Here is a 22,402-nt window from a genome sequence, read left to right on the forward strand (position 1 = left end):
AAAGATGTCTAAATAGTTTTTGGAAAGCGCCAGTAAATCTTTGTTCTATTCGTAACCTCTACCATTTGAATCCTATTGTAATAGCCCGATTTTGGGCCTAGTCGAAATAGTGGTTTCGAAACCACTATTTCAAGGCTGAAGAAATTACTTTTAATATTATTTTATATGTTATAGCATGATTATATGAGTGCATGAAAATTTTGGTGAATTAATTTTAGCGTTTGTGAGCTTTATTGCGAAAAATGACTAAATCGCATAAAGATCAAAAGTCTTATTTTATTAGATAGATATACCAAATAGCTACAGAACCAAAATTGGGGGTCTTTAAAGTGAAATTAGGCCTTTAAATTAGGGATGGTCGGCCATGAGACAAGAAATTAAAATAGTCAAAACGGTTAGGTGAATTTTGGTAACCAAATTGACTAGAAATAAAATAAAATAAAGAGAAAGTGATATCATCTTTTCACCTTAATTATCTCCACAGAAAATACCAGAAAAATAGGAGTTTTGAAAGCTTGAAATTTTCAGCCACTCTTCAACCTTGCAAGTAAGTGATTTTGATGGTCTTTCTTGATAATTTTTGTACTTTTGGGACCCTTGTAGCATAATCTAGCTAATGAGGGGACTATTTTGCAAAATGGTTGAAAGTATAGAATTTTTCCATGAGAGTATTCATGTTTTTTCTGAATTTTTATGGAAGAAAATGAATCTTGGTTGTTAAATAAAAAACTTTTGTGAAGTGGTGTTCATGAAAAACACCTAAAAAGGGCTATTTTGTAAAGTTGTAAAATAAGTTGTAAATGTGTGAAATAATTGAAATTTTGAGTTACTATAGTTATAAAAAGAATTCGGCTAGGCTTGGTAAAGGAGGAAATTTGATAAAAATCGATTTACGAGCCTAAGGGCAAAATCATAATTTTTGTAAAGTTTAAGGGCAAAACAGTCATTTTGCCAAATTGTGAATTATAGACTGTTTTAATTAATGTAATGATTAAATGAGTGAATTTCATCATGTTAGACCAAGAAAATCGAGATTCGGGCTTAAATCGAGAAAATACGTGGTTAAGGGCAAAAACAGAATAATTAGCCGAAATTGCATTCGAGGCAAGTTCGTATGATGAAATAAGCATGTTGTTAATGTTATTTATATTTATGGCTGAAATCTAAATTGGTATGTTAAATTAGTTGTGATGAATTATATGTTTACGATGGTAAGTGTATATGCAAATAATGTGGTGTTGTAGCATGTTTTTAATGTTTTGATATTATGTGATATATATGAGAAATTCGAACTTGTTGAGTTGGTCCAAGTTTGTCATACATGTGAAGCATCCGAGCTCGTTGAGTTGGTTCGAGTTCATAATGGATACGATACAAGTGACATCCGAGCTCGTTGAGTTGGTCCGATTTCATTATGGATGCAATACATGTAATTAGGTTCCGGGAAATGGTCTTGTGTGTCCTACCGATGGCTAGGTAATCCTTAAGTTGGTCGGATACCTGACAGCCTGTTTCCTGTGTAGCTACACCTTGACCGATAACTTTTATGAGTAAGCCTGTGAGTAGCTCCATTGCGAGCGTTACATGTTATGAGGTAGTTTTAGCTACGTATGTGTTAGTGGCACTTATGTGCAAGTGTTCCAAGTATCCAATAGTATTCTGAATGTTCAACGGGTAATACAATGGATAATGTAAGGAAAGTCCCAAAGAGGACATGTTACGAAAGGTATAGTTGTATACTATACTACGAGTGGTACAGGTATGTACACTAAGCTTATGATTATTGAGACTTTGAAATGTTGAGACATCGGTGAGCTAAGATGTATGAATTATGATATATCTTAATAAGGAGTGTTTAATCAATAAAATGATGCCATGAATTGTGGTTTTAATATGTATAAGGTTGTAAGGGTTTATGGGTAACATGAAGGCTTAGAAAATAGCCTAAGTGTTGACCACACGGGCTGAGACACGGCTATGTGTCTCAATCATGTGAGGGACACGACCTGGAAACACGGGCGTGTGGCCCGGCCGTGTGGTTCGATTTGAATGCTAACGTCATAAATAGAGAGTTACACGGCTTGAGGACACGAGCGTGTCAAAGACACACGGGCGTGTGGCCCTAGTTCATGGGAAAATTTTCTAGGTTTTCCTGAAACTTCTCAAAGTTTTCGATTTAGTCCCGAATCAATCCTGATGCATGTTTTGGGATTCGTAGACCAAAATAAGGGACGATATACATGTGTTTGAAAATTTTTAAATTAAAAGAAATTTTATGGCATGGTTTTTACATGTATGTGTATGTTTAAGTCCGGTAATGCCTCGTACCTTGTCTCGGCGTCAGGCACGGGTAAGGGGTGTTACACCTATAGTTTCTCAACCCATTTTTTTGTCGCTTTTTGTAGCAGCTTTATGGAATAAAATCTTGTTTCGGTCACTGTTCTTCAACCAATTAGCTCTAGCACGCTGGTCCCAATATAATTCCTCTTTATCGGCTTCCATACTAAGGGCTAATTTGGTGTCAATGATGTACCCCAATACTTCATCATTCGGATATGACACATTCAACTGTCTAAGGTGTTTTTCGATGTCCTTTTTGGTTAGTGATATTTCATTTTTAATCCTTTCAAACCAAGCCTCAAACCCCTCACCAACCTTCCTTAATCTCGTGAGAACCGATCCCAAACTTTCAGCCCACAGTTTCTTCACCTCCATTTCACATGTATCCTCTAAAAGCCAAGCAACTTCAAAACGAAAATGTCATTTTTTACTTGGATGTTATCTAGCCTCATGTTAAGTAAAAGAGGACAATAGTCCGAGATAAAATGAGTCAAATGATACATTTTGTAATATGGAAATACATTCTACCAATCATTATTTGCGACACCATGATACAACCGTTCATAAATATTATTTGAATGAGTTTAGCCCTTTTCCCATGTAAACCATTGCTCTGTAAAACCCACATCTGAAAGAGAAAAATTAGAAAGCATATTTCCAAACTTTCGCATTTGATTCTCATGTCAAACTAAACCTCCTTATTTTTCAAAAGAATATGCGATCTTGTTAAAATCCCATATGACTAGTCGAAGGATATGAGGACAATCATTTAGAGAACGCAATAAATCCCAAGAGGCCCTACTTTGACTTTCTTTAAGAGCTCCGTAGAAACCAGTAGACCCCCTTTTGACTTTCTTTAAGAGCTCCGTAGAAACTGGTACATCTCCATTTCATTCCATCCTCATATTCGTCAATCATTATGTCAATATGTTTTCAGGAACATGACCGAAGCGGCACCTTACAACCTCCTTTCCATTTAGACAAACCCCCACTTCTTCCATATAAATCAATATCAATTCCATTTTGATAACGACATTTACTTCTGATCTTAGCCATACCAGAACACTATAGTTTAGTTTCAATCAAGAAAACTACAAAGGGATTTGAGTCTCTTAGCGCATGCCGGAGACAATAAACTATCCAGGGCCCCCCAAACCCCGAACATTCTAACTTACGAGCTTTATTGTGTCTGGCTGGCCTCTTTACCAAGGCCTGCCGATATAAGTTGATTGGGTACCTTAAACAAAACACCCGAAGCTTTATTTGAATCCCCATTTTTGGAAACACCTAAAGCCAAAGCCTAGACCTGAGATCATTTAAGTTCATCAGTTTAACTTAATAGGCTATTTTCCTCTTCAGCTAATGTCATCACCTCATTAAATCCACCAAAATTTTTATTCGTGCGTAAGCCCAACTCAGCTACATTTAATGGCCTAGTGACCAAAGAAATAATTGACTTTCCTTTTACCAATTCTTGGATTTTAGAAAGAAATACTAGATTATTCCCTTGAAACATGGAGACAGATTGAGATTCCCTTATATCCCTCATTTCATGTCTATCTTTAGGATTTCCATAACTGAATTTTTTCCCACCACTGTCCTCCACCAACCACCTGCTCCTCTACGTCACACTCCTTCTTATCTGTGCTTGAAAGGGTATATCCCACTGAAAAATATACTCCTATTGAAGATTAAGGGCTTAAATCGAGCAGTAGCTTTCACCATGTCCTAACTTGCCACATAGAAAGCAAAAAAGAGTTAGTTTTTCATAAGCAAAACTGAAGTAAACCGATGTACCATTAGAGAGTGTAAGTCTCTTCTTTCTTTTCAGTGGCTAGCTAACATCAACTCGTACTTTTACTTGCATCTTTCCTTTGTATTCCATTTGAACGGCCGAGGTATCATACTCCAATAAGACCCTAATAAAATTTCCTAATTGTCTTGCAACTGTTTCTGACATAAAACCATGAGGAAGGTCATTTATGAGAATCCAAAAATCAACTGCTGATAATTGTATTGACAGAGGATTTTCCCTTCCTTCAACTGGTGCAGTATCAACATATAGAAATTATAATTCCACGGTCCATTCTTCATAACTCGATCCACATCTACTTCAAAATAAAATTGGAACATAAATCTCTCATTTTCCAGCTTTGAGATGGATACTACACCAACAGGATGCCACATGTTTGCTAAAGTCAATCTCATTGCTTGGAAATGCACTACACTTGAAGTGAGGAAAGTTCCCACCAAACAATGCGCATAAGATGTTACATTATTTACAGTTGCGACCCCTAGTTAAATAGATTCTTCCTTTGCATCCTCTAAAGATAAGCTTGTTATTATAACCTCCATTATCTAAACTATTACAAAAACAGAGAAAAAAGTGTGTCAAAAGACAGAGTTACTCTATATTATTAACAATTACATATAATAAAATTTAGAAACAAACCTTTATGATTTTCTACATTTATACTTTACCATTCAATCAAAACCTCATTTGTTATTTATATCAATATTTCTTAAATGTATTTATTATATAATTTTATTTTTTATCCAGAGCCATAAATTAGTAATAATTATGTTTTTCGTTTAAATGTTATAATAATAAATGTGATTAGACAGTAAATCACAATAATTAGTGATATAGGATAAGCTTTCCCAATCCAAACTTTAAAAAAAGAATAAGAGCATTTAATTATTATTAGCATTTTCGTGTAATTTGGGATAATATTCCCCAATCTCACGCAACTAATGTCCCAATTTTCATCTCACTAATCATAACTAATTAGAAACCATAAAGTTTTTTTTTTTAGGTAAATATTTGGGTCTGTTTCACCAAAGGCGACGCGTGGTGAACAACCTTTATGGTGCTTAAAATGGATTGTGGTTTTCATCCTATTCCTATTTACATTTTAAGCAAACACGGTACCATGTATAAAATTCTTTTTTGGGTTAAAAGGTGCAAAAAGAACTTTTAAAATTTTTCAAAAAATAAAATAATTTAGTCTTTATTTTTTTTCACTCATTTAAGTACTTAAATTTTTAAAATACATCAAAAAAGTCCTCAAATCTTTTTAAAAAATAATTAAGCTACTACTTTTTTTGCACTCAATTAGGTATTTAAACTTTTAAAATGTATTAAAAAAACTTTTAAACTTTAAAAAAATAATTAAGCCCCAATTTTTATTAAAAATTAGAAAAAAATTATAAAAAATTAAAATCAATAAAAACTATAAATATTATTAAATTTTAATAAAAAAATTATTAAAAATATAAAAATTGTAAAAAATATAAAAAATTGTAAAATTTTATAAAAATCATAAAAATATTATAAAATATATAGAAATATAAAAAAAATTATAAAATTATATTAAGTCTTAAAAAAATTATACAAAAATGTAAAGAAATATAATTTTCGTAAAATCTTTTTTACAAAAATTATTTTACCTAAAGAAGCATTTTATAGTTTTTCTATAACTTTTATTGATTTTATTTTTTTATCATTTTTCGTCACATGTCACGTTGTGTTGCGACACGTGATGACTTTAATTAAAAAAAACTAGGAGTCGTTAATTTTTTATGATTTTTATAAAATTTTACAATTTTTTTTATTTTTTACGATTTTTAAAAAAATTCTAATTTTTAATAATTTTTTAAATTTTTTAAATTTTTATTAAAATTTAATAATTTTTATAAAATTTATTATTTGTTATAAATTTTTCTAATTTTTAATATTAGCATGGGCTTAATTGTTTTTTTTTTGAAAAATTTTGAGGCTCTTTTTGATGCATTTTGAAACTTTAAGTACCCAATTGAGTGAAAAAGAAAAGCAAGGGTAAGATTGCTTTTTTTGAAGAAGTTTGAGGGCCTTTTTAATACATTTTAAAAATTTAAATATTCAATTGAATGCAAAAAAAGAAGAGATTTAATTACTTTTTCTTAAAAAAAATTTAAAGACTTTTTGCACCCTATATTTTTTTTTTCAACATCCAAAAAATATATAATTAAATAAAAAGCAAAATATTAAGTTTGAAGCGAAAATTAAATCCAAGCCATCAAAATTCTCTACTCTATCGTATTCTAAATAATTAAATAAAAAAAATAGAAGGAATGTTTTTTTTCGGTACTTCTGTCTTTTTTTCTTAAATTTTAAAATGTGAATAAAAAATATATAAATATTAAAATTTAAATTCATGTCACTTGCATCTGTAAAGTATTTTTTACCCTTTCAACTAAATTTTTATTTTAATATTTTTATACAATTTATTATTATATAAATTATTTTTATATATTAATAAAATCGATAATTAAGTTGGTGTTATACACGATTAAAATGCATTAAATAATCTACTGTAAAGTACTTACTTATTTAAAATTTCTTTTACTCATAAATTAAATTAATTTTTAATTTTAATTTTATATTATTGCACATATATTTTATTGTTAAATTTAAACTTTTGTTTTATTAATTATTTTATGTTATACATATATTTTAAATACTGATTCCAAGATTGAAATTCTAATATGACTAAATCTGTTTATAAAAACAGTGAAATCCTTTTACCAAAAAGAAAGCACAATTAAATCCAAGATTGCCACGTCAGGTCAAAACAGTCAAATAGAGCATGCATCCTTTAGCCATGTGTTTAATCCTATTTTATGTGCTGACACTTGTCCCCGGCCTCCATAAACAGCTGATTCCTCACCAAACGTCACGTGTATGTCACGTGCTCACTAGATCATCTTTTATTTAAATAAGTTTATTTGTTGAATTTTATTTTAAAAAATTGTAGTATGAATTAATTTAATTAAATTTTATAATTGAAGAATAATGTAAAAATATTCCATTGCAAATTTTTTTTTTAATGGATGTTTAGAAAAACACGATTAACGGGATCACTTTTAAAATGATAAAATCCTGTTGAGTACGCAAGGGATGATGGAGTTTATTTGACACAGTCTAGAAAGGCGCGTGGGACAGCGGTTGTCTTTTGCCACGTCATTTTCTAGTAAAACCAAAAACAAAATAAATAGAACTCAAAAAGAAAGGAAATAACAAAGAATGTTGTCGAACGTGGGCGCATTGTCGGCGGCCGTTAGTTTTATTTTAACGCCGTTAATCTTCGCAGTACAAAAAGGACTCCCTCAACCGTTTAAAAAACAGTTATCGTTAAGTTCTCCGTCTAAAAAAATTCCGTTACAACCTTCCTCGTTTCCCTCCTATAAATATAAGAATCTCTTGCCTGCTTTGTCTTTGTCTTTCGATTTCAAACTTTGAATTTCTTTTTTCTTGATTTGGAGCTTTGGGTTTTGATTTTTTGATTCCTGAGAAACAATAATTTCCAGGTAAGCTTCCAAAATTTACTGTTAAATTGTGTTTTTCCTTCTTGGTGTTTCTTTTGAATTGTTTGGTTATCAACTGGCTTTCTTGGTTTTCATTTTGGTTACTATTACATGAAAAAGGTAGCTAAATTTTAGAGCTTTTGTACAATTTTAGTTTAAGTGCTTATATTTTAGTTTGTTTCTAATTAGAAGCTGTTTGTTTTCTGGGAAACTTGGTTTGTTCAGTCGAAAAGATTATCAAAGATTTTCTCTTTCAGGGTTTTTTATTCTAAATTTAGCTCTCTTGTTTTATCGGCCAAATCATATACATACGAATAAAGAGATCAACTGTTTTAAGCTTCTACTGTATGTATGTATGTATGTATGTATGTATGTATGTATGTATGTATGTATTTTCTATTAGGAAATGTAGTGCTGGTAATATGGTGTTGTTGAGCCATGATTTAAATTTGTTAACTTTGTATATATTGTCAATTTGTAATGGTTAAATGTTGTACCTTCTCAAGTAGATGGCATATGTGGATATTTGGAAATCTTAGGATTCTAATACTGAAAATTTGATTTTGTTAACAAAAAGAGAAAAGTTATCATCACTTCATGATCATGGGCATCCACACAAAATACTCTGCAACAAAATTCTTCAGATATAGGGTCTTATAACTTTGTGAGTTATCATGACTTCATGAGTATCTGATTTATGTTGGTTCAGTTAGTTTCGATTTTAGATGTCTTTCCTTTACCTTTTAGGTTTGCTTCAGTCTGTTCGGAAGTAATCCCTTTACGTAAATTGTGTGGTGATGGGACATACATACCATTGTTTTGTGTTTTATGTATATACTGGATAGAGTTTCAACATTTTTTATCAAGCTAAATTTAGCTTGCTGGCCAAGTAATCATAAATTAATTCTAAAGTAGGACTTGGATTCTCTGTTTCGCTTTCTCTTTCTGGTTTAGTTTGTCAACTGCAATTGCGAACACATAAAACTTAAATGGTTTTTTTGCCTTGTTTTTGCAGGTCAAATTTGTTTTCCTCAAGGTATAACACTATAACTTCTAAAACAGTTTTGAAGTTTCTTGTGGTCATTGTGACAAGAGGGGCTTGACAATTCTGTCTTCAGATGCCTGTAAATTTTCCATGACTGGAAAGCTGATGCCGAACGCGTAGCATGGATTCGCACCAGCTTTTCGGCCTATCCAACTCAACCTGTTATTCAACTATTTCTTCAATACCTAATAGGCTGTTTAGTTCTTCGAAATCTGACATAAGAAACTCACCCAATTCGCCCTTTTCGACTAAATTTGATTGTTATACCTACACCACACCGAGTGACAGCCAAGAGCAGCATAGTTCCACAGATAAGCTCTCAGGACTCAGCCCTTCTTCTAACTCTTCACTTCAGTCTAACAATTATTTCTATCCCTTGAGTCCTCCTCTAAACTGCAGGGGCGAAAGCTTACCACTCTATTCTGGTGGAAGTTCTTATACACAATATGCAAACTTGAGCCACCAAATGATATACACTTCGCAGGAACTAGATAGCGCACTCTGGGCGCCGGACAGGGATAAAGAAGTAACAACCCCAAGTGTTAGTAGACCACGGGAAACAGGCCCGCTGTCTAGGACATGGAGTCGGGAGTCCCAAGGTTCTTTGGTGCTTCAGCCTCAAACATTCTTTGTCTCTAGGCATCGGCAGTCAGCTGAAGCTGTTCATGTTGAGAAACGTCAGAAAGCGATAGAGGATTTGTCTTTGCATGGTATTCCGCCAGGCAATCTGAGGCAATTGTTGTTTGCATGTGCTAAAGCACTCTTCGAAAACAAGATGGATGAATTTGATGAGTTGATTGCAAAGGCTAAGGATGCTGTGTCTATTGCTGGAGAACCAATCCAACGTCTTGGTGCTTACATGGTAGAAGGGTTGGTTGCAAGGAAGGAAGCATCGGGGTCTAACATATATCGTGCCCTTCGTTGTAGAGAGCCTGAAGGCAAGGAGTTGCTTTCCTACATGCATATGCTGTATGAAATTTGCCCGTACTTGAAGTTCGGCTACATGGCAGCCAATGGGGCCATTGCTGAAGCATGCAGAAATGAAGACCACATCCACATTATTGATTTCCAGATTGCTCAGGGGACACAATGGGTGACTCTCTTGCAAGCACTTGCAGCCAGACCAGGTGGAGCTCCTCGTGTCCGGATTACAGGAATTGATGATCCTGTCTCGAAATACGCTCGTGGTGGTGGATTGGAAGCTGTCGGAAGGCGTTTGTCAGCACTATCTGAAAAGTTCAATATTCCAGTTGAGTTTCACGGAGTGCCAGTTTTCGCCCCAGATGTCACAAGGGACATGCTTAATCTCAGGCCTGGGGAGGCTCTGGCTGTCAACTTCCCACTGCAGCTCCATCACACCCCTGACGAGAGCGTTGACGTGAACAACCCTAGGGACGGGATTCTACGACTGGTGAAGTCACTTTCTCCCAAGGTCACCACATTAGTAGAGCAAGAATCAAACACAAACACGGCCCCTTTCCTCCCCAGGTTCATCGAGACTCTAGAGTACTACTTAGCAATATTTGAGTCCATCGACGAGACACTTCCAAGGGACAGAAAAGAAAGAATCAACGTAGAGCAGCAATGCCTAGCGAGGGATATTGTGAATATCATTGCTTGCGAGGGAAAGGAGAGAGTGGAACGCCACGAGCTGTTGGGAAAATGGAAGTCCAGGCTGACAATGGCCGGATTCCGACAATACCCATTAAGCTCATATGTGAATTCAGTGATAAGAAGCCTGCTGAGGTGCTACTCTAAACACTATACACTGGTGGAGAAGGATGGTGCTATGTTGTTGAGATGGAAGGATCGGAACCTTATATCGGCTTCTGCTTGGCACTGCAACAACTGAGATACATACAATGATACAAAGGTAATATACAAATAATCACATTCTTTTTTTTTTTTTTTCAATAGGTTAGAGATGATAGGTAAGTTTGTTGTACGGTATAGTGATTGATGATGATGATATTGTATATTGACTCATGTTATAATCCAAAAGTGGGCATTTTCTAATAAATTTTCATACCATTAGTCAATGATGACTCTTTGTTTCGTAGATATCTTGTTCATTTTGCTATTAATTTTTATGAAGTATCGGTTTGAATCATGTTATTATCCCAAAGTGGGCATGTTATAATCATCGTATCAAACGACTATAAAAAATCACGTAAAATTATATCATATTAATTAAATTGATTTCTCTAAAAAATAATTTAATAATTTAATCATGTTACGGATAATCGGAATAAATTGTATATAGCTTTGATTTATATGAATTATCAATATTTACATATTCTACAATTTGATTCTGATTTTAGAAAATGTATTTGAAAAGAAATATTTAAAATTTTAGAAATATCTAAAAGATTCAAAAAGAATATAAAAAACTTTGAACTTAATGTGAAAATTTTGAGAGTTAAGTTTACTATTATGCCAATCAAAATTATATAAAATTGATGAAAACACTAATGTTATAATTAGTTGTCTTGAAATGCTTACTTTCGAAACTAATAGGAATTAAATTGTTCTGATTTTTTTAGAGGGATTAATTTACTCAATATCAAATTGAGAGAGACTAAAAATGCTTTTTTACTTAAAAATTACAAAATAATTACTTAGCAAAGTACATTTGTCTTTTTTTTCATTAAACCGTTAACTTCATATTTATACATAAATTTAACCTCAATATTTATGTACTATATAACTGATTTTAATTTTTTAAAATATAAAAATTTTAAAGTAGTAATTTATGGAAAAATGGTTAAATCCCAATCTACTTACCGCACAAAAAGGAAGAAAGAAATCATATATTTTTGACTTTTATGGAGCATGATTAATTTTTTTTATTATCAAATACTTGTTTGACACGAATTTAAATTGTTTTATCCTATCCCACTTCTATTATTATATGTAAAAAAAATATAAATCTCACTTCAAAAACATAATTTTTAACTGAAATCATAATTAAATAAAGTAACTAAAAATTCTACTTGTATCTAAGAAATTGGAATAAGAAAAAGGATAAAACATATGCACCTAATCTATGAGCACACTTGGGATGAATAAGAATCGGCGAGTGAAACCTCTTCCGAACCAGACAAGCATTTTGGGCTTAATGCTTGTTCACCAATCTATCCACTGGCTACATTAATGATGCCTAATTCTAGACTTCTCAGAGGACCCAACACCAATACTCGCATTTTGCCACCTCTCCTACACCCACCCTAGCTATTGGAGGAGTAGCTGGACCAGCTTACGAAGACGAGTCATTGACCTGAAAAGTTGAGGCGGCGGAACAGGAAGGTAGTTAAGCTGCCCCAACGAGGTCGAGACCACTACCGAAGCTAATATCACTAGAAAGAGGGAAGATTTTGGAATAGGCACAGTGGTGAGCTAAGTGCAGTTTGACTAGAAGTCAAATTACATTTTGTCCCTTCTACTCAGAAAATGGACAAATTAGTCCTTATACATTAGATCAAAGAGCAAATTGGTCATTTTATTAAAAATTTTATTTGTAACACCTCATAACGACTCAATCATTGAATCCAAATATGTGACATCACATTACGTTGCCAAAGCAACTCATATCAAAACATGCACAAAATACAAATAATTGGATCAGATCAATACATATCAATCATAATATAATCAATAAAAGTTTAAGCGAAATATAATACAATATTAAGATTCAAATTCAAACTTTTTTTTATCAATTTTATTAGTATGTCTTTAGATAAGATCTCATTTTAAATCTTGGCAATTATTCTTCGATGATAGCATATCTCGAGAAATTGAGATTCATATCTCGAGACAATGTATTGAGACAAAGTCTCCCATGCCTTGAGATTTGGTTTCAAGATAGACCTCCATTTTACCTTATTTTAGCTTCGAAGTTTGGATGTCTCGAGACAATTGTCGAAACTTAGAACTCAATAGAGAATAAATCAATTTTACCTTATTTTACCTTATTTAACTAACAATTTGGAGTGACTAATTTAAACTAAGATTACTAAATTAATTTAACTAAAAAACTCAATAGAGAATAAATCAGGAAAATAATTGAATAATAACCAATAAGCGAGACAATACCCAGGAAAGAATCCACCTAGACATTGTCTATTATTATGAATTTGAATTAAACGATTTATTTACTTGGTATCTTGATCCATAGAAATCCTTAAATTATGTTAATATCTCTTTCGAGAGTAAGAGCAACTTCCTCTAGGTTAATTAATTTCTTTCTAATTAAAACTCATTTTATCGCATTAACTCGATCTATGGATTCCTCTATTAGATTTGACTCTAATCTGGTAGATTTATGTCGTCATATTTCTAGGATTGCATGGAACTCTACTCAATTATGCTAGATCTACTCTTAAATAGGGGTTTTTCCTCCCTGATTTAAGCACATTAAACATGAATTAATATCCCAGAAATATTAAAACAAGAGATAAACACAGATAACTGAGAACAAGAATAAAGTATTTATCGCATAAGACAGAAATCAAATAATAGAATTCATCATAGGGTTCATCTCCCCAAGATATCTAGGAAATTAGTTCATAATTGTGAATAAAAAACATCTTAAAGATAGAATAACCACATGAAATAAAGAAACTCATAAAAACTTCAAAAGAAATAAAAAGGAGATCTTCAATTTTGATGGAAATCTACTTTAGAGTTGGCTCTAATGGTGTTTTTCGAGTTGATTTCTTCAATATTCTCTGATGGCTCCCTCTTGTCTTCTTCTATTTGGTATTTATAGACTTTAAAATGCCCAGAAAGCCTAAAAATTGCATTTTTCCGTGTGTTTGGGATGCAAATCGTGAAATCGAGACCGTCTAGCACATGGCTGTGTGTCTAGCTCATGTGGCTCACATGGCCGTGTGTCCAGCCCGTATGGGAAGGCCCAGTTCATGTCGCTCTTGAAATTTACTCTATTTGTTCGATTTTCACTCATTTTTCTCCCAAATGCTCTCTTAAGTATATAAATATGAATTTAAAGGATGAAGAGCATAAAATTCACCAATTTGCATAAATAATCATCCAAAAACGCATTAAGAACAAGATTAAAATATGTTACTTTTATCACTTATCAAATATCCCCACACTTAAGCGTTTGCTTGTCCTCAAGCAAAATCCTCAACCCACATTAAAGTTAATCTTCCTCAACTTGTAATTCATATAAATAATGTCTCAAAAAATAATTGGCAAACATTCATGCATTGGCAATTCAACTAAAAGGGCACTAAAGATTCAAACAATCCAAGCTGAATTTTTTTAAAGTACGAAAACATAGGTGTCTCCCCTTATTTAAGTAATCACCTTTAATTCAAAATCAACAAGAATTGACATCCTCATTAAAGATTCACTCAAAGCACTCAAAGTATTTAAGGTTCAAGAAATATGTATTTAATAGTCGAACAAGAAATGTTATTACCATAAGCTTGCTTGAAAATCAAATCTCCACCACTATAAAATGATATGACACACCAATCAAGAGGTCTTTAAGAGGTTATAATGGGGCTTAGGTTAAGGGTGTGAAGAAAGGCCAGAAAAGTTGATTATAATCGAGATCGAGTTGATAAATTACCAAACTAGAAAAAAAAAATCAAATGCTGAATAAAAAGAAAGTGCATCAATCAATACTAAACAAGAAAAAAAAAGCTTCTTCTCAATAAATGAAACTAATTATTCAATCTCAATCACAAATTTTTCTTATTCTTTTCTTTTTTTAACTGAGAACAATAAAATATTTAGTAATTCAAACAAAGAGCATAGTTAAGCAACTAACCAAGTCAAATCTCGACAAAAAGGGAGTCAATAAAACGGGGAAAATTTACAACAAAAAAATGGGTTATGGGTTAACATTAACAGGTTAATCAAGAAAAAATGTGTTAGGCTCAATAGGGTTCACTAAGGGTTAATTCAATAAGTAGGCTTTTTATAGGTTAAGTGGGTTAAAACCTAAGTGCCTCTATCATCTCAGTATATCAAATCAAAGGTGTGGTCTCGACATGCATAATCGAAGCAAGTTCTAGAATAAAAAATCAAGTTGAGACACTTATAACCAATAATAAAATGAGCATGAAAAATGTATGCTCTATAGGCTCAAAATGTCATAAAAAATCATGGTTTTGATGTCAAACTTGCAAATTTAAAACTTCAAGATAATACCCAACTTCAGGGAAACAACTTAAAATTTTTATTTTTGAAAAATAACTTATCATGCTTGACTCTTTCATGTCTTAAAGTTTAAATCAACTAATGCACAAATATCTAAAAGTTAATCCAAAACAACATCAACAAAAATCCCAAATCGAAAACAATTCACTCTAATGGAGTTATGAGAAAAGTACTTAAACACAACATAAAATTCAGGGATTTTCTAATAATTATATAAACAATCTTCCCACACTTAAGATGCATATTGTCCTCAATGTACAAACAAATATAAGCACAGAATAAGTAGAATATCATAAGAGAGGGAGAAAACTGAAACTGCCCTAAATATGGATAAAATTGCTAGAATAGTGAAAACCGAAATTGTAGGCAAATGAAAATGTAGTGCATGGTTCTAAGCAAACTAATAAGAAAATAAACACAAATAATGAAGAAGATTAAGAGGTTACAAAATCAATTAGAAACAACAATAAAAATAAAAACATAGTTCAAAAGAAAATAAACGAAAGAAGTCTAAGAAAATAAAAACCAAACAACTAAAAAATAAAAAAAAATAAAACTAAAAAGAAAATAAAGAAACAGATCAGTGATCTTTATCGCGAGAGGCATCGGGATCATGAGGTGCAGGCTTTGTAATAGCCCGATTTTAGGCTTAGTCGGAACAGTGGTTTCGGGACCACAAATCCGACGAAAAAAAAATGTAATGGCTTGAATTTTCAGAGGTGTCGGAACGGTGATTCGAGATCACTAAATTCGACAAATGGGTAGAAAATATTATTAATTTAGTAAGTATAAGTTAAATATGAAGTTAGGAAAATTTTTGAAATAGTGAATAGTGCACTAGAAATAAATATTAAAATAATTAGAATCGAAATGAGGTATCAAGACCTTGGGGATTTTAAACTGAGCCATAAATATTTTTATAAATATTTATGGAGTGTTAAAAAGTTAGTATTAAAGTTTCGTTAAGAAATTTTAAAGTTCTGATAATTAATTGAACAAAAAGGACTAAATTGTAACAAATGCAAAATTTTGGGAAATGATTAAATAGCTTAAATGATAAAAGGAAGAGGGCTTAAAAGGCAAATAGACCCAAGGTCTATTTGGGCTGGACGGCAGAGGCATGAAATCAGCAAGAAAGTAAGGAGAATTAAGGGCAAAATTGGAAAATTGCAAAATTTGCTTAATGAAGTTAGGACCCAAGTGGAATTATCTAGATTTCTCTTCATTTTTCTGAATTCTCATCAGCTAAAACACCATGGAAGGGCTTCTTCAAGCTGGTTCTTCATATTTTTATTACAAGTAAGTTCAATTCTTGACTATTTCTTGAAATTTTTGTATTTTTATGACTTTTACAACTAGGCCCACTTGTTAAATCCATTAGTTTTTGATTTTATGAAAGAATTTGAAAGTTGATATGAATATGTGCTGGAAGTATATGATAATTTAGCATGAAATTAGAGCTTTAAATTGTTCATATGCTGATTTTATTGAAAGAATTGAATAGAAAGTGAATGTTTGGGACCTAATAGTAAAAGAGTTTGAAGATAGAGTTATATGTGGAAATTCTGAATTTCAATAGTTGTGTAACAACTTATAATGTCTAGTAAAGTACTAATTGAGAAAATTAGATTAATTGAGGGGTTAATTGAGAAAGGACCGAATTGTATAAACTGTGAAATTTGGGGCAAAATGGAAATCAACATTTTGCACTAAAGCAGTTTTGGACAGCAGCAGTAGTGTAACTTTGAAAAATCACCAAAAATTGTAGAGATTGAATTAGAGGATGAATAAAATATGAAACTAAAGCTTATTGAGTCTAGTTTCTTATAAAAGAAATGATGTGAGCAATGGAATTGTAAATCATGAGATATAATAGATTTTGTGAGACAAGGTCAGAATGAATTCGGGTTCCCCTGTTCTGACTTTGGAAAATCATTAAAAATTGTACAAAAATGATTATGAGTTATAGTTTATATGGTTAGAATCCTTAATGCGTCTATTTTTAGAAGAAAGAAGCTAAAACATCATCTGAATTCTGTACAATGAGATAATTAATTTTTAGTGAAGAGTGGTCGGAACTATCAGACAGCGAAACAGGGGAAACTTTAAAGAATAAACTGTACTATTTGGCTGAACCAAAAATTATGAAAATTTTATGGTATGAAGATATGTGAGTCTAGTTTCAGGGAAAATTAACGGATCTTAATTTGGAGCTCTTTAGCTCCGGATAAAAATAATTTAGTGACTCTGACTCGGATAAACAGCTTTGAATATACATGTTAGTGAATATTGAAATTATGGTTAATGTTGTTTAAGTGTGCTATACACATTAAGGATGTGGAATGGAGAGGAGGAGGAGGAAAATTGGGAAATATATGAATGATTCGTGTATAAATGGTGATATGTTTGATTATAACTCATAAACGATGAAATATGAATGATGCTTATTTTTGTGCATTATTGGTCATGGTTTAAGCTCATGTGTGAAAATAAAGTTTCATAGTATGTGTGTATGGTATATTCAGTATATGATTTGGCATGAAATAATACCATGAATGGTTTATGAATTAACACATGTTGGTAAGCCTGATATATGAATAAATGATCAAATTGAGCGGAACGCCGGATTTGAGTACTTCTGATCAAGTGACAAAGTGATAAGTGGTAGCTTTAGCTACACTTATCTGATCAAGTGACAAGTGGAAAGTGATAAGTAATAGCTTCGGCTATACTTATCTGATCAAGTGACAAAGTGATAAGTGATAGCTTCGGCTACACTTATCTGATCAAGTGACAAGTGAAAAGTGATAAGTGATAGCTTCGGCTATACTTATCTGATCAAGAAACAAAGTAATAAGTGGCTACACTTATCTGATCAAGAAACAAAGTGATAGGTGGCTACACTTATCTGATCAGGGACAAGTGATAAGTGATCATACGTAAGACCATAGTTATACTATGGCAAAGTGAAAGTGAAGTACTCAATTTTCCGTGACCGTTCCCTAATTTGATTAAGGATGGTAAGTGACAAATGGGCCCAAAAGAATTAAAGTAAATGGATAAGTGGTAGTGTATTTATATCAGGACGATGTTGTTATTCAAACTAAAGTGATATTTTCATTGCTAAATTGAGAATTTCATAAATGTGTTATTGAATGGTATAATCAATAAACATTGAGTTAAATGGTAAATACGTATTAATTTTGAATTTGATGTCATTGAATTGTACGTGAATTAAATGGAAATTGCTAGTGATATGATTTAAATTATGAGCATGAGAAATTGCGAATTGAATGAAAAGGAAATGAAGCATTAAATTGCATGAGTATGTATCGGGTCTCGCAGGCCCTAATTATTATGATTATAATATTTTGAGGATATATTGTGAAAAGTTATAGAAACATGTTAATTATTTTGAAAGTTTTAATTTTGATGAAATTTTATAACTCGGTTAAATACGTTTACAAGTGTATGTGTTTTGGTAATGCCTCGTACCCTATTCCGGTGTTGGATACGGGTAAGGGGTGTTACAGGCTTAGTAGAAGAAATATGGAGATACTGACAGATCTACTGCAAAGTTGCATCAATACTGTCGAACTGTCCAAAATAGTGCTGTTCCAAATGAGTGAATCGCTCGGAGAGGTTCGCTAGGGTAGCAGCAGAGGCAGTAGTAGGGTGACTCGGAGGTGGATGATAAGGTGGATCCTCATGGTGAAAAGAGAAATCATCAATGAAGTCTTCATGCTTATCCTGAGGATCAGGATGAGATAATCTGTATCGAGGAGGACCCACTCCACACAGTCGCTCGATCATCCTCATATGACTCATACTCGATAACCTTACAGGGTCATCTGTCCAGCTATTGTGAAGGAGGAGGACTGCTCCGGAGTGTCGAGGAAGCCAAAATGTCATGCGAGGCAAGTCACGTAAGGGCCTAAGAAAATAGAACCCTTCCTACTACATTTTGTTTGATGACGGCAAGTAAGGGTGATGAGGTAGGCAAGATTGAATGTGCACCTCATCGCCGTGCTCCATAAAAAATAAGCATCGAATGTACTGATGACCCTAATGCTCTCCTTCGACCAGTCAACGTGTGAGCCAAAATGGCATGGGTATAGTGTAAGGCCAAAGGTAGTGAAGTCGCCTTCGACCGACTCGAGTCATAGGGCGTCGTACTCCTAACAAGCTCTGTCCAGTATAGAGATGGTGAATAATAGATGTGCTGGTATAAGGCGAGGAAGCCCTCGGCACTCGTGAACTCCTTAGTATAGAGTTCTAGGACAACTCTGAAGTTTGGGATGCTCAGATGATGCGTCGTACTGCTGAGTCTGAAAGAGATAGTGCGTGGCTCATCGTGGCTCGACATCATGTGTTGAAGGACGAATGTTAAACAAAACTCGAGGGTAAGCTTTGAGTAGGTGGGCTAGATGATGGAGAAGAAACGATCCCTTGGGTTTGTAACAATTAATGCGCAGACTTGATCAGTTAAGTGGATCTGTTCTTAGGCCGCCCAATCAATCCAACGGCCTAGTCGCGATTGCCGTTGTCTGAAATGATGAAATAGATCCTCTTGAGGATCTTGTGAAAATCGTAGACACAAATGGCGTGCATCAACGGAAGGGTCTAATGATGAGGTTGCGCCTAAAGTCTTCCACTTTTTCGAAGCGGGAACAACGGTCTTAGTCTTACCTCACATGTTCACCATGATGTACTTGAAATAGAATAGAATAATCCAAAATTAGAAAAGCAATAAGGTAAGCACTAGCAAGTAATTGGGTAAATTGACAGACAAATTAACATGTAAATGAAAGCATAGCGACAAAAACTCTCACAAGACAAATATCAAATTCGAAAACGACTAGAACGACTATCTACGCCTAAAATAATATGCAACCAAGTCCGAGCAGACAAAAACTATAGAACAAATCTACTAATATTCAAACTAACACTGGGATAATAAAAACAATAATGAAGAGAAAATAAGTATAATAAACTAAATGGAAAACTAAAAGTAATAATACAAATAATGAAATAGTAATAATAATAAAAATAGTAAAACATATAATAAGAATAATAATAAGCAGAAAATGAATAACAGTAAACATTAAAATAATAACAAACACAATAACAGTGATATAAAAACTAGTACAAATAATAAAAATAAAAATAAAAATAAAAATAAAAACAAAAAAAATAAGAATAAGAATAAATACCAAAAAGAAAGATAAAATAAAATAAATCAAAATAATAATGGGAAAGAAGACAAAGTAAAAAAAATGGGAATTAGGGTTTTAGAAGGGGACACGGTCGTGTTTAGGTCTGTTTTGGGCCACACATGCTTTGTTAGCCTATGTGTCGTTTACAATTTATGCCCAGTTGTCACACAGCCTCGGACATGCCTGTGTGTTTAGGACGTGTGTGATTATTCTTCACTTCTCCTACGACCGTATGCGAGGCTGTGCGAAGCACACGGTCTCACACACACTTGTGTGACAGATCATGTCTTGCACACGACCGTGTCTATGGCTCATGTAACGTACTGTTACATAATCAAATTTGAAGAATTCACTCCAGTATACACTCGGCCATGGACACGCCCGTGTGTCTAGGCCATGTGTCCCACATGGCCATGTCACCTAGTCGTGTAAATCATTTTAGGTCATGAAACAATTGAAATTGGAAAAATTAAGTCCCATGATTCACACGGCCCAAGAAACGCTCGTGTGTCCAGGCCATGTAACCTAAACGACCATGTCTTCAAACCGTGTAACTTTTTATCATTTGCTCCAGAATGCACACGGCCATGTCTTCAAACCATATAACTCATTGTAAATTACCCCATTGTGCACACGGCCTGGGACACACCCGTGTGGTTCAAAAACACATTTTTAAAAATTTTTAATTTAATTAATTTTAAATTAACATGTAATAAAATTAAAAGAATTAACAAAATTTAAACACTCAGGTTGCCTCTCGAGAAGTGCTTATTTAGAGTCTAAACTCGACTTTACCTTGTATGCGCACAATTAGTTCAGATGATGGAGCCGAAACTCCTCTTTCTTGTTATCAATTTTAACACCAAGATAAGGTTTGAGTCGAGTACTGTTTACCTTAAATATGCTAAACTTGGAATGTGTTACTTCAATTGTACTGTATAGAAAGACGTTCAGTACCGTAAATGGGTTCGATCCGTTTGACTCAAGCTCCGAATGGGAAATTAGTGGATCCGATTTGTTTAGCCGTACTTTGTCCCTAACCTTAAATTGGTTCATTCTCATCACTTGCTCATCATGGTGTCGCTTTGTGTCTTCATTGTGTTTACTCGGTTTCTCCTCAGCATGTATTCGCCATCCATCTAGTTCATTGAGTTGTACCATTCGCTCTTTATATGTTGTTCGATTTCTGTCACCTTGACTGAAACATGGCTCCAACATGTTTTCATGATGGGTTTCCTGCAAAGAAGGTTGAGCCACATGGTTACTAACATTAATAGAATATTTAATATCATCTTGCTCACTAGAGACTCTCACAGAATCATGTGCTTGGAGAGTAATCTTTTTTTCATTTTCACGAAGCACAAGTTCTCCCATACCAACATCAATAATAGTTCTAGCAGTGGCTAAAAAAGGTCGATCTAAGATCATAGGTACCTAGAAGTGTTCATAGGCCAGGCCGTGTAGCCCGACTCGAAGGTCCACCCGAAATGTGGGAGGGTTTGGGAAAAAATATAGGCCCAAAAAATGGGCTTGGACAAAAAAAAAGGTCTGTTTAAAAAATGGGCCGGGCCCCGGGCAATGTATTTTTAGCCTGGGCTCGGCCCGGCCTGGCTCGAATTCACTAAAAGACAAAAAAAATCTGCATTTTTTATTATTATTTTTGAACGTTATTTTCTTGTTGTTCTCCCTATTTTGCTACAATTTTACTATTATGTTGCTACTATTTTATATTGTTGTTATTGTTTGGATATTGTATAAAACTTATATTATTATTAATTTTGTTATTATTTTAAAGGCATTTGTTAATTTTTTTTATTATTTTAGAGGCATTTGCTTGTTAAGTTGCATTTATCTTAGTGTTATTTAAGTCTACATATTTTTTAAAATTTATTTTCAATTTGTTAGGAAATATTTATTTTGATGTTTTTAGTATTTTTGATGTATTATATATATTTAAAAATAATATAAAAATTAATACAGGCAGGCTGGGTCGGGCCTGGGTTTTAGTATTTTTATTCGGATTGGGCTTGGGCAAAATTTTAGGCCCATTTTTTGGGCTTGGCTCGGCCCGGCTCAAGTCAAAAAATGAGCATGATTTTTTAGTTGAGCCCGGCTTGACCCCAGCCTGGCCTATGAACACCTCTATAGGTACCTCACTATCCTCATTCATGTCTAATACAAAAAAGTCAACCGGGAATATGAATTTATCGATTTTTACGAGTACATCCTCAATAATATCCTTAGGGTATCTAATGGTTCTATCTGC

General features: G+C 33.2%; 1 protein-coding gene across 1 annotated transcript; it reads left to right on the forward strand.

The window, feature by feature from the left end:
• The first annotated feature begins 7,577 nt into the window (after positions 1-7,577).
• Positions 7,578-10,770, forward strand: LOC107895204 (scarecrow-like protein 21). Its single transcript, XM_016820468.1, has 2 exons — positions 7,578-7,689; positions 8,702-10,770. Exon 2 carries the CDS (start codon positions 8,853-8,855, stop codon positions 10,581-10,583), a length of 1,731 nt encoding a protein of 576 aa, XP_016675957.1. The 5' UTR covers positions 7,578-7,689; positions 8,702-8,852; the 3' UTR covers positions 10,584-10,770.
• Positions 10,771-22,402: the final 11,632 nt, after the last annotated feature.

Source organism: Gossypium hirsutum, chromosome A13, assembly GCF_007990345.1.
Source record: "Gossypium hirsutum isolate 1008001.06 chromosome A13, Gossypium_hirsutum_v2.1, whole genome shotgun sequence".
Lineage (NCBI taxonomy): Eukaryota > Viridiplantae > Streptophyta > Magnoliopsida > Malvales > Malvaceae > Gossypium > Gossypium hirsutum.